Source organism: Solanum pennellii, chromosome 6 (genome assembly GCF_001406875.1).
Source record: "Solanum pennellii chromosome 6, SPENNV200".
In the NCBI taxonomy this organism is placed as follows: Eukaryota; Viridiplantae; Streptophyta; class Magnoliopsida; order Solanales; family Solanaceae; genus Solanum; species Solanum pennellii.
In genome coordinates, this window is record NC_028642.1 from 46,480,211 (window position 1) to 46,494,686 (window position 14,476).

General features: G+C 25.2%; 1 protein-coding gene across 1 annotated transcript; it reads right to left on the reverse strand.

Moving 5' to 3' along the window:
* Positions 1–3,211: 3,211 nt before the first annotated feature.
* LOC107023783 lies at positions 3,212–5,355 on the reverse strand. The gene is made up of 3 exons (XM_015224581.2): positions 4,386–5,355; positions 4,102–4,291; positions 3,212–3,991 (listed from the first exon to the last, which is right to left on the reverse strand). Exons 1-3 carry the CDS (start codon positions 4,776–4,778, stop codon positions 3,459–3,461), a joined length of 1,116 nt encoding a protein of 371 aa, XP_015080067.1. The 5' UTR covers positions 4,779–5,355; the 3' UTR covers positions 3,212–3,458.
* Positions 5,356–14,476: the final 9,121 nt, after the last annotated feature.

Genomic DNA, 14,476 nt, shown 5'->3' on the forward strand with positions numbered 1-14,476 from the left:
TCAACTTCATTTTCTCCGCCTTATAATTCCCCTTCTCCCATCAATTTGACATCTGTGTGGACACATGTAATAAATTAAAATGCTCATATATTTGCAGATAAATAAAGAACATTAATGTTAGGAACATTTATTATTTTTCTGCAAACTCATTTAACAGTGACAATTGAGTACTACGAAAATTTTTATATTATGCAATTGATATAAATAATGCCTTACCCAAAAAAAAAAAAGAATTCAAATCTTATACTCTCTTTGTTTATCTTTACCTATTTATTAAATTATTTTGAGATATTTAATAATAGTAAATTATTTTGTGGATTTATTAAATTAATATTGTTATTAGAGGGTGTTTTTATTCTACTTAAAACAACATGTGTACTATTTGACATTGATTTTTGTATTAAAGTTTATTTTTTCATTTATAAATTGAAATATAATAGGATGCTTAAATTACTTATGCTCAATATAATATTTGTGTGCACCTTTTTCTTTATGGATCAAAAGGGTTCTACATCTTTGCTTTTATCCTTTCTAATAGGTGGATCCCACTTCTTAGCTTTCATTTTTCAAACATAAAAATAGATGTAGGCTCCACAAAAAATTATTATTTTTGTCTTTTTTTCAACCTATTATATACCAAAATTACATTAAAATATAATAAATTATAATAACTAATAATTTTAATATATTATTTTCAAATATTAAAAGGTGATAAAAAATAATTGCCTTTCTGTAAATTGAAATAAAGATAGTAATATATGCTCCTTGTATCTAACTATCTTCTACTGTTGAGTTATCACACAGTTAAACAATAATAAATAATTGTAATGTTACTCTTTTGAATATATTAAATTTAATAGTAAGAATAAAGTAGACACAAAATGATAAATTGTCTTTTAATTGTTTAAATACAATACATATTATTAGATAACTAGTTTTAATACAGCGAAATAGTAAAAATAGACGGACGGAATATAATCCAAAATTTACATGAAAATAATTATAATAATAAGAATTAACAACTTAAATGTCTAAAAACATTATAAAAGATTGATATCTCATTTTTATATATAAATTGAAACGAAAGAAATAACATATATCATTACATATTGCATAAAAATAATATAAATTATAATAATTAACGATTTAACTATTTAAAAAATCTTTATTAAAAATTAATCAACTCTCAAAATTAAAAAAAAATCATAAAAATTTTGTTACAAAAATATTATAAATCACAATTATTGACCACTCAAATACATATTAAAAAGAAGACGGATTGACTCTCAAATAAATGGGACTAAAGGAACACATATCATGTGAAAATCGTTTAGAAAAAATACTACTAATAAATTATAATAATTAACAATTATAATATCCAAAATGTATATAAAAAAAATAATTCATTCTAAATTGTATATATATTGAATTTCTTGTAACACAAATATACAATTTATTTATGAGCAACTTTTACATATATCAAACATAATAATTATATTTATATGTTATAGTTATAGTTACATAATTGCGCTCCATAGCAAATTTTATGTTTATTATGGAGCTTTTGATTTGTATAATTCGCTAAATACATATGATTTTATAAATTGTGCAGCTTTGTATAAATTACTCATTTATACATTGTAATTTGTATAAGATCTGTATTTGTATAATTATGATTGTATATGAAAAAAACTATATGTGTTTATATTTGTATATACACTTTTCTCTCGCTTTATACAAATATAAACACAGACCTAAAATGACTAATTATATACCAAATCAGATGGCAAAGAATGAAATATTTACTACAAATTACAAATAAACTAAACTATGATCATAACATTTAATTTGAATTAATAATTTGCTATTTCATACAATTTTCTCTTTATTTATTTATTTAAAATAATGTGACCTTAAAATGGAAGTGGACCACATAGTAGCTAAGACCCCCAAATATAGTTGTTAATAAATAAAAACGAAAGGGGTGCAACCCTCCTCTAGCAAACATGTGTCCAGTAGCTCTAAATTTAATTTGAGTTTTTTATTTTTTAAGAATTATATTAGAATCCTGATTAAATTTGCATACCGTTACATCATAATTCGCGATGGTTTTAAACGGACTGTTCATTTTTGATAATATTATGTTGGTTTAATAATAATATAATTTTTTTTCTTGACAAATTATTGGTTTATTAATTTCCTTTGTAATCCCTAGTTCTCATAATTTCTATGAAAAAGTGAGTGATAGTTTTAAGCGAGGTTGTATCTTCAGTATAATTTCTATGTATATTGAATAATGGATATACTATATACAATAAAATTTATATAGTGAAAGTGTCATTGCTTAATGTAATCCTACTTTAAAACTATACTAGTACTATTTTATGAGATTTCTCAATATTTAATCCAAGCGTGTGGAAACAAAGACCCAACAAACAGTCAATTGGTGTATAACCAAGAAGGTCAATGTTCTTTGTTTGGGACTTGGGATATTTGACCATATTTGTATCTGTTTGATTATAAAATTTAATTAAATCATCAAAGTTATTACTTCAAATACAACTTTAAAAAATTAATCTGCATACAATTTTTACTTTTGATAATGTTCGATTATTCCAAATTTCAAAACACTTGATGGAGCTCAGTAATTATACGTAACTTCTTTACAACATCCATTCCAAACTAGAGTTAAAAAGTCATAAAGAAAAAGGAATAAAGAAAAGGGATTCACAGTTACTTATAAAAAAAAACATATTCACTTTATCACTTTTTTCTTTTTCCAGTTTCTCAATTAGGTGGAGAACATCTTGCTCAACACAATTATTAATATTAACAATAGAAAATAAAAATATAAAACTAAACTTTATATAATAATTCTTAATTTTATTGAACGATTAGTAAAATTGTCAATAATTAATCATAATATTTTTTTTCGATTCGATTTTACTTACCACGTGCGTCCTTTTTACGGCGTCCGAGATGGCACGGGAGCACCTAACCTTATCCCCAATCCTCATTCTCTTCTTCCTAAGATTTACTGGTCACTCTATTCCACTTGTATATTCCCAATAATATTTCAATGAATATACTCCATTTTATCTGAAAATTTCTATACACATTGTTCCCTGCTCAGGAACATTTGGATATGTATCTCTAATTAATTTTAAAAAATTGAATATTTTAACATCTCAAATACAATAAAGCAGTAGTAGAAAATGAAGAATAATACCAGTACTATCATTTATATTCTTTATTCTTTACTTTTCATTACAGCAAAGGTTGGGTGCTCGATTCTATAGAATTACAGTACCTTTCAAACAGGAGCAGAAAACGGAAAATGAAAAAAAAAAACACAGTTCCCGTTCATCTATCTAATTTTCCGATTATATAGCTTAATAACATTTATAATTTGTACTCACTCGCTTAACAAAACAAAATGTTAGAATTAACAAAAATTTTTAGGGTTTTTCCCTGAGAAGGGAAGCCAATCCAGTGACAACCACTTTGGTTTTCTTCGGCTTCACTGCCGGAGGTTGCCACGTCATCATTACCGGCTTCTCTTCCTCGCCGGAAGTATTCTCCGACGGATTTTTTGTTGGATCGGAGTCTAACGGTACCGTTTTATCAGAAAAAATCAAGTCCAACTCGCCGTACTCAATTTCCGACTCCGTGATCTCAGCAGCGGCGTTTGATGATTCAACCGCAGATGTGAGTCTAGTATACGAACTGAGCCATTTGGCTTTCATGTACTCCGGGTTGCGCCATGGAGCGATGTGCATACCTTTCTTCTTCAAGCTTTGTCGAGCTGCTTCTGAGACGATGGACACTATTTGCAGAAGTCGATCGGCTTTGCCGACGAAGATAAACGGGAGCAATTGCAGAATTGATTTGTACCTTCCCGTCGATCGCGCTACTTCAAATTCAGATCTGAAATCTACGTCGAGTATCACTCTTTCGCCTTCCTCAATCACATCAATATACTCATATTCACCTAAATATATCAAATAAATTGAGAGAAGAAAAAACGCACATTATTCACCGAACGAAAATACTAAAATTTGACAGACCAAAAACTCATATAAGAAGAACCAAGCTTTGTACCTGCAGGAGTAGAAGAAGCTTTTTCCCATTTGGATTTGCAGATTGAAGCTTTATAGCCAAGTGCTAAAAGTTCATCAGTAACAATTTTTCTCAAATCGTCCTTACGCTTGCAAGATTTGTTCTCTTCAACGATTTTTGAAGTTTCAGCTAATAGATTCCTCTCGGTAACACTTGCACAGGGAATTAAGCTCTGAATTTCAACAAATATAGACAAAATGAGATATTGATTAGGAATAAACTGTAATTCTAGAGAATTCTTTTTTAAATTCAAGAGATTTTATTACCTTGAGAGTATCGGAAGAATCCCCAAACGAAGAGGAGTTGGTAACAGAGTCGAAATCAAACTCATCATCGGAGCTGTCGTTGTTGCCATTAAAGCAATTGCATTTACGGCCAAATCTAGCGGCAGACGGCTTATCATTGTTCTCTTCTATGAAATTCTGAACCAATTTGTCCAAAGAAACCGAATTCGGCTCAAACTCAGCGGCTGCTCCATCATTAGCAGCGCCGGCGGCACCTGGCTTCTCAGCCGCCGACGAAATCCGTAAAACACTAGGGAACGGCCGATCAAAGAACTTTTTGATTCGTGCTTTCAGCAGAGGCTTTACTGCATCATTTTTAATCGATTCTCTGTATGTTGAAGAATCAATCGGTTGAACCTTCATCGGAAAAGGCATGTCTATCAACCACAACCACAACCGAAACAGGTACTACTTCTTCTACTGTAAAACTCTCTCTCTCTCTCTGCAGCTTAATTATACTCTTTTTGTCATTTTCTGCTGAATTCTCAGAGCTTTCAAAACCTACTCGCTTTGCGTGTCTAGATCAGAATCCTTTAAATGCCTAAATCCTTAATCACAGAAATACATGCAAATTCACAGAAATCAATGCTTTGAAAAGAAGCGAGTTCATAATTCATTCACACCTAATTCACCTTTTCCTTTTCACACATCAAAAACCGTTTCCAACAGAATCACACATAAACCGTTCACCATTATCATCTTCACGTTTCCAACTGTGATAAAATAAAAAAAGTTAAAATTGTCAAATTTTGATACCTTTTTCTTCCTTTCACTCTTTGGAGTTGTTGAACAAGAATAGAATGAGTGTAACCATAGTCGCCGGAATACCTTTCTTTTTCACGGGAAGGAGAGAATTATGTGAAGGAGAGAAAAAGTGGGCCTATATTTTTATTTTTCTATTTTTATCTCAGTTTTGGTTTTTTGTGAAGTTAAAGTTGAAATGAGAGAGTGGGTTTTGAGGAGCTTATATAGAGTGGGTGTAGTTAAGAAGGTGAAAATTGTACTGCCTACGATTTTCTACGCCACATCAAATACACCTTCTGTACCTGTACTATTTCTGGGACATGATTCATTTAGATTTCGACAGTCAAACAGTCATTTAAGTTTTCTTTTTATAAATTTTTAAAATAATTTAAAATTTATTTTATATTAAATTTTAAGTGTTAAATAATTTAAATTTAATTAAAAAAAAATTATATATTTTGAAAGCTATTCGTAAAAATAAATTGTTTGAATGAAATAGAAATTGTTTAGATAAATTAATTAATCTTTTTGTTTTAATTTATATGGCATATTTCAGATATCTTTTAAATATTTCAATTTATTAATAATATTTTTTATTTAATTTAAAAACGTTCAAATTTTATTTCAAAAGAAATTAGTGATGAAAATAAAATAGTCCATTAGTATTTATTTTTTTTGTCAATTTTGTTCTTGTTCAATTTAATATGTAATGTGTAAAGTCAAACTAAAATATAATTAAAATAAACTAAAATAAAAAAATAAGTGAAACAAACTACTGAAAGGGAGGGCGGAGATGGGGAGCTATGTGAGAAGCTTTGTTGAGATGATAAACAACATCGGACGGAAGGTGTAATATACTGTTGCTCTCCGTTTAAAGCTAAGGTCAAATGTTCTCGCCCATATAAAACTGCCACATATTGTTTTTATTTATTTATTTTATATATAGAACTTGTCATGACATAATAAAAAACGAATTTCAAAGTTGTCCATGTCACTTGTGAAGCGTAATTTTCCTAAATAATTAACCATTTTTGGAAAATTACCTTGGCATATGATATATCACTTATGTTTATTTTAAGATTATAATATCATCTAATTTAAATTATTTTTTAAAAATTATATTTGACACAAAAAAAAATTATCTGTCTTCTATTAGGATGTCATGTCATATAATTTATTTATTTATTATTAAAAAAATATACTATAAATCTATTTAAATATTAGGTTGCAATAATTATTTTTTTCAAATATTGTTTTCTATTTATGTTTTTTTGATAATATTTTGTTTCTTAGATATATAAAGATAAATTTTTAAAATGAATAAAAAAAAATATCTCATTTCTACAATTAACTACTATGGACTGTATTAACTATTTTTAAAAATAATATTTTTATTTTAAAATGATAATTATTATTTTTTGCCATAAGTTTTTAATTAATATTTCAAATAATAATTATAATTTTTTTATGGTGCACTTTTTTTCTCTTATTCAGATAAATATTTATACATTCCATTTTGTTAGAGCACTCCCTAAAATCAATTAAAGTGTGACAAATATAAATAGACATTACCATTTTTTAATAAAATAATTCAATTTTTCAATTTTTATTTTTAACCTTAAAAATTGAAATTTGAAGTATTTAAAGATCTTTTATTTTTTTTCCCGTAATAGCCATTATTGTTTTTTTATAAAAATAAATAGTTCAATTTCATTTTTTTTTCATTTAAAATTGAAATAAGAGACATTTAAAAATCATCCATTTTTCGCCGTTAAAATTTTTTTTAACAAAAGAACTTTTATTTTCTATTTAAAATAGCTATATTAAAGTTCTTGTTTTCTTTTAATTGTATTTTTGGAGCATATTTACAATTTATTTGAAAAATTAAAATTCGTGAATATTTGTAGTGCTGACATATGACACTTTTTACTTCTCTTATTATATATAGATAGATTTTTTTAAAAAAATAGACAAACCCACATATTATACCTAGTAAAAAAATTACATTAAAAATTATAATATGAGCTCTCCGGTTCTTCAAGAAAATATGTGGGTTCCTCCGGTTCTTTAAAGAATTAGAAAAATATTAATAATAAATTTAAAAATGTGACGTGACACCCTAGTAGGAAAGAAATAATGTATTTTTTTTGTGTCAAATATATTTTGAGAAAAAAATAGACAAAATTGGATGATATTGTAGTCGTAAAATAAACATAAATGATATTCCTAGATAATTTTCCAAACATGAATGACTATCTAGGAAAATTACTCTACTCGCGAAATATCCAAAAATTCTGTTCACTAATTATTTTATGCTGCTTGTATTAATGATCTTAGTTAATTCATTTTGAAAGATCATAAATATTCTTCGCTGGATAATTATTAGGACAAATAATTTTCTTATGGTCCGTTTAAATTGGCTCATCTTAAGTAATTTTTTAAATATTTTTGAAGTGTTTGCGTAAATTTTAAAAATGTTTATAAGCTAAAATAATAAAAATCATTCAAAAAGACTTTTAAAAATGAAATCTTAGATGAAGGTTAATAGAAATCCTTTACGTAATCTAGTGGCGAAGAATATCTACGGTTACCATCTTTCAAATTTCATCAACCACCATCAAGTATTATATCTCACATTAAACAACTACCAGTGATCAATATAAACATTACATAAAAATTAAAATAACTTGTAAACCAAACAAGTAAAGGGACAGTTTTGGACGATTTCGTAAATTATAGGCACATTAATATTGAACATTTTGTCTATTTTTTAAAATTATTACTATGTGACTTCTGTTAGCAGAGTTAACCATATTAGCTTGAAGTCCAGAGACAACTGAAAATTGAATCAAAGCTTTGGTAAAAAAATTAACACAAAGACTTGGTCAGCTTTTTTCAAAAAATAAAATAAAATAAAATAGATCATATGTAAGAAATAGGTAAGAAATACCAAATGAGTGTGCTACCTAATTTAGTGCTAGGTAACCAAGATAGTATTCTATGGACGAACTCTCAGTCACGTTTGATAGAGTGTATAAAAATAATTATAACATATACATTGACTTTATGTAATTCTAGGCTTTTAAAAACTCATAAACGGTTTAAAATTTGACAAGATGAAATTAGATATGATCAATAGATAGTTCTCTTTTTTTTTTCTTTCTCAAAAATTAGAATAAAAACTTCTAAACAATATTAAAAACATAGGTAAAATTGTATGCATCCTCAATTTGGTGAACTCTAGAGGACCGCCAAGCTATATGAAAACATTTTGAGTCCTAATATTTTTGCAGTTTTGGAGTTGCAATAAGCATTCGGATAATATTATGATGTGTAAATAAATTCAATAAGTACCACAATTATTTGATTAATTATGATATTGGTCCATTTAAACCTAAAATTAGAATCCACATGGCATTTATTAATGTTTTTTTTGGTCAAAAGTTGAATAGGTATCATTAATTAATCAACGCTCGAATTACAGTACCTTTGATTTGGTCCACAAGCCATTTTACATCATCCCAAATTGAAATTAGAAATGGTTAATTAGGAACTTAAGAACTGAATTTGGAGAAACAAATAGTAGGAGAATATAAAAAAAAATGGTCTTTCATGTTTGGTAAATGGTAAAACTCTGAGAAGTTTTATTTTTTGATAGGCTTAAGTCATCGTGACCCTTTAAAGTTGTCCGCATAATTCACTTAGACATCTCTACTAAGACTAGTACCCAAAATCAGTTCCTATTAGATCTTTTTCGATAATCAGTAAAAAAAAAAAAAGATAAAGTGTGAGATACACTTGCTATGATGTGACAAAAATGACTAATTAAAAGATGACATGTGTCATTTGACCCCAACAATTATAGATTATTATCTTTATGTTAAAAATAATGAAAATTATTTCAAACAAATCTTATATCTATTTCTTAATAAAAATAAATGAAAGGAGAATCAATTTTACTCAACACCACCCTACCCAACCCCCTATCTTTTTCATCATCTTCTCATCAATTTTTTTCTCAAACAACAAAAACCTTCCTAATTATTGATTTGATTTTTTTACAAAAATATTTTGCATTCCTAATATGTGTGAGAGAAAGATATTTAAAGAGATTGATACAATAATGATGGAGAAGTTTGATACAATAATGATGGAGAAGTTTGTCAATGATTACTCATCCGGATATCAATTGCAAAGAAAAATCAAAAGGATCCAAATTAATTTTAACGAAAATTATTTTTCATTCCTAATACGTGATAGAGAAAGATATTCAAAGTGTTGGTACAAGAGTGATGAATAAAGGAAATTTGTCAATGATTAATCATCTTAAAAAATCAATTGTAAGGAGAAATCAAGAGAATTAGCAAATTATTTTTGATAAGTTTAGTGGATTTACAATTTTATTTGAATTGTAATATTTATTCTAAGGTGACCGAAAATTTGAGATGAAACGTCAACTTACTTTTTTATCCCAATATTCAAAAATCTACTTTCTCTATTTTTCTTATAAATTTAATTACTTGATTCAATTTTTTTTATGATGTTGAAAAGAAAACGAAAAAAAATAAAATTCTTTAGTTGTGTTTGAAAATTTAAATTTTGGAAAGAAGAATACTTGAAAAGGGAGGGGGTGCTCTTTCTTTTTTGACTTAAGAATATTATTTTTAAAAATATTAAAAAATTATTTTAATTTATTTAAATGCCAAGTGTCAATTAAAAAAAAAATTGCAAGTTTTTTTGGAAAAAATAAAAGTAAACAAAACTTTCACGCGCCTATAGGAAGTGGAAAATACTTCTTTTGCCATATCAACATTTTGTGTTTAATGGATACAGTTTTTGAACAATTTAAGTGCTCAATGGGTAATAGTCCTAGTTAAGATGTCTAAATAAACTATACAGAAAACTTTAACGGACTGTGTATGACTAAAGCCTTTTTAATATTTGTTAAAACTGAGTAATTTTTTATGTAACAAAATTCATATCTAAATTAACAATTTTTTTAAAAAAAAATAACCAAAAATATCAAAAGTCTCATCAAATACTATAAATATGATACCAAATATAATACTAAAGTCTCGTCAAATACTATAAATATCGTAATAAAAATAATACTAAACACTAAACATAAATAGAAAAATACTCCAAATATTACATCTTAAAAAACCACACGCACAAAAAATACTAGAAACTGCGAAATTACAAATCCCCTTTATAAAAAGATTTAATATCTATTAAATTTAACTATCAAAATTTGATTCATATAGAATAAAAATGGTGAGTTTTAATAAAAGCATAATATATAAATATGTTTTTTAACTTGACTTGTATTTATGCTTTTTTCAATTTTAAATGTGCACAAAATAAACATTTGAACTTATACTCCTATAATTTTAACAAATACATATTCGTTCTATCTGACATTCTACCTGTCAATTTTATGTTTTACGAGACGTTTTACATAAATTATGTCAAATTATTTAAGTATTTTTTACATATATTTTAAATTAAATAATATGAATATTGTCAAAAATCATATTAAAAGACATATTTATATATTATTATTAATAAATTTAGATGATGAAAACTAGTGATAGATATATTCATTATAGGCAAGGGGGGCCAACCATCCTCTCTGCCCGGTTTTGTTTCTTCTCTGTGTGCGTTTCATCATTTCACTTCCAAAAAAATATATATATTCTCATTTACTTCTCTTGACATATTATTAGGTGTTTTTATATTAAAAAATAATAATTTTTTTTTGATCTGTTTAAAAAAAGAATGATTAATTTTAATTTTATATATAATTTATTTAAATTATAAAATATTTTAATATATTTAATATAATATTAATTTAAAATTATAAAATTAAAATGTCTTCTTTATTTTCTTAAATCATATATCGAGTAAATTAAATTATTTTTTTAAAAAATAAAAAGATCAATCACTAACTTTTTATTAAATACAAGGTGAAGAAATACTCTCTTTCTTCTAATTTTTTTGTCTTTATTTTTCTTTTTAATTTATTTTAAAAATAATATCATTTTTCTTTAATTTTTACTTAGATATGGTTAGATCTTAAGATAGAATTTAATTTTTTTTACTCTCTGCAAAAGTCAAAATAGGAGGACAATCAAATCAAATTAAAACAAAAAAGTGCTCTTCTTCCCTTTTGCTTTTTCTCTTTTTATTCTTTTGCCTTTTTTTAAAAAAATTTTTAATTTATTAAGTGCAATCAATGCATGTTTGATTATAGTTAGGTTCAATGTTTCTTTTGTTTTTTTTCTTCTTAAACTCTAATCGAACACTAAAAATCTTCCAAAGGAAAGAAAAACAAAACATTAGCATTAGTGTACATTTGTAGACTTCTGAAATTATATAAATATATTATTAATAAATTATTGAATGTCCTAAAAATAAAAAATGAGATATTATATGCGACATTATATAATTAGTTTAAACTCTTTCTTTTTCTAATATGACTAATCAAGAAAAGTATTTTTTTTGAAATTACTGTTTCCTTTGCACGCATATATTTATTTTTGTCGGGTGGAAGATGAAATATATCTATTATTTATTATACTTTAAATTATAAAAACACGTACAAATGTTAAATGCATATAAAGAGATCGACACTTTGTATTTATTGATTTGAATAACATAATATACAAATTAAATAAGAGTTTATTAGTTTTTAATATCTTATGATAGATATATAGAATTACATTCTTGATGTTCCACAAAATAATTGTTTATTTTATAAATTAACTTTTTAAGTTTGATTCAGCAATATATAATTCTAAAAAATAGTTGAATATTTTATTTAGTAATTGTATGATACAAATTAGAGAATCGTAACTCTCAATTCAAACTTCTGATAAAGAATTAGCTAAATATTTTCATAGAGAATTGTACAAATTATTATTGCCGTTTCATTTTGAATATGCAAGAAATATAGTCACAAGATATATATATGAAGAAATTAATGTGTAACTTTAAAGGGACAACAGTGTTGATGACATAATTTTTTTGATGATTGCTCTTTAAAAGTATTGCATCGCTTTCTTTATAATATACTATATATACAGCTCATTATAATTATTTTTCATTTTATTCCGTGTAAACTTTTAAGGACGTGGCCTTGTTATTGAGTTTTTTTTTTCTAGGCTTTTTATTCGATATTCAATAATTATATTGGAGTTTAATTAAATTTAAATTAGCGTAAAAAATCTTTATATTGAAAGCAAAGCGTCCGTAATCCTGTGAGCATTTTATTTATCTTGTTTTAACTATTTTGGGGTTAAAATAAAGTTGCATAATTTCGTTATCCTAAAATAACTATTATCACACATATATACACATTCTGAAATCTACAAGTTTTTCTTAGAAATTTAAATAGAAATTAACATATTATATCAACTATATCTTTATATTTCATTTATTTGATAGTATTTCATTTCAGTAAGCTATACATCATTAGTTTTTTTTTAATAAACTTAATTTTTACTAAGACAAAAGAGCGTTTATGTGGAGAGACTTACAGTTTGTTTGGATCAATTGTTACACATTATTTTATAATGTATTGTACTCTATTATATTGTATTATATGGTAGATACAATGTTTGGACAGACGATATTGTTTGTTGTTGTTTAATAACATTTTAATTGTTTGGTTTGATTGTATCGTATCGTATTGTAAGTTATAAATTTACTAAAATATCCTTATTATTCTAGTATAGGAGGTTTGACTATATTTAATAATTAAGGTAAAGGACAAAATAATATTTTGAAATGTTATATAAAGATATAATTGGAAAAAGAAATTAAGTAATAATGAGAACACACCAAATTGGTTGTTCTATAAAATAGGGGTTTTCATTGTTACGTAACAACGAAATTTAACAATACAGTACAATATATTTTAAGTAACAATCAAAACAAATATCGTAGATATAGCAACGATATGATACAATACAATAGATAACAATGGTCCAAATATAGCGATAGAGAGGAAGGATAACATTCAAATTATTAGGGTCCAACTTTCATCATGATCACTTAATCTTTATTTTACTATCCTCGAATTCTGGCTCAAGAGGAAATTATTTGAAAAACTTTGTTGATTACGTTACTTATTAATAAACAATATTTAATTAGCGGCTGTTTTTATGATTATTTTAATTGAGACAGTAATAATTATTCTTAAAAATTATATTTTATATCACAAAATTCTTATTAATTTATAATTATTCTAAAAATTTATATTTTATATCACAAAACTCTCATTAATTTATGATGAAAAAACTTCTATTTCTAATAGTTCGTTCTTAAAAGATGAGACAAGACTTTGTAAAGTGAAGATAAAGCTATAATTGAATATGTATAACATATAATATAAGCATACATAATCTTAACAACTTTGGCACATCATAAATAAGATAATATAAGTATGTAATATACTGATGAATACAACCAATTGCGACATAAACTCAAGTTAATGCATACATAATTTGTGTGTTCACACGTTCACAAAGAGTCATAAACCGAAAATATTGTTTCTTTTATTGTTATTTGAAATCGAGGTACGTTCAGTTATTTTAAGTATTATAAATAATTTTTTTATTTAAATGAATTTTTTTCATTCACTTCTAATTGTTATAATTTTTTTTATGTCAAATGATAAAGATTTTTAAATAATATCTTACGATATATTTTTTTCATCATATTGATATTGATATGCAAAAAATTATAATAATATTTTTCGTACAATATTTTAAAAAATTACTAATATGATAATGAAAAGTGGATGAAGAGGTACTAGTTTAATATGTGATCCAAATCAAATTTTAGGCAAGATGTCGGTCGATTTAATCCCTCAAATTTTTAATATTTATTTCCTTTTAACTATATTATAGTTGTTCTTCCGAGCTAAAAGTTCAGAAAAAAAAAAGGTTGAAACTTCACTAGTTTTAAACAAATAATATATTTAGCCTAAATACAGAAGTTTCAATCAGATTCTCTTTTTTATAAATTTGAATAGAAAAAATTAAGCCCACCTTTTGTTATAATTTATTGGTCTATTTAACTTGATATATCATTTTAAGAAGTAAAAATCACTTTTGAATTTTGTAATTTAAAATTAAGAAAATATGAAATCATCAAAATGTATGTTGAGTCTATCGGCCGCGTATTATATATTCAAAATTGAAATATTATTAAAAAAATTATTATTTTTAAAACGAATTAAAAAAATAAATTAATTAAAACGAAAAAAGTAATATTTAAGATTAATGAATCTAAATAGATTAAAAAAAGTATATTTATTTATTTTT

Excerpts from the sequence above, each read along its gene's own strand:
- LOC107023783 (XM_015224581.2), bottom strand. The coding sequence starts at position 4,778 with ATGCCTTTTCCGATGAAGGTTCAACCGATTGATTCTTCAACATACAGA. Across the intron at positions 4,292-4,385 it reads ATTCTTCCGATACTCTCAAG|AGCTTAATTCCCTGTGCAAG; the intron begins GTAATAAAATCT and ends GTTGAAATTCAG. Across the intron at positions 3,992-4,101 it reads AGCTTCTTCTACTCCTGCAG|GTGAATATGAGTATATTGAT; the intron begins GTACAAAGCTTG and ends TGATATATTTAG.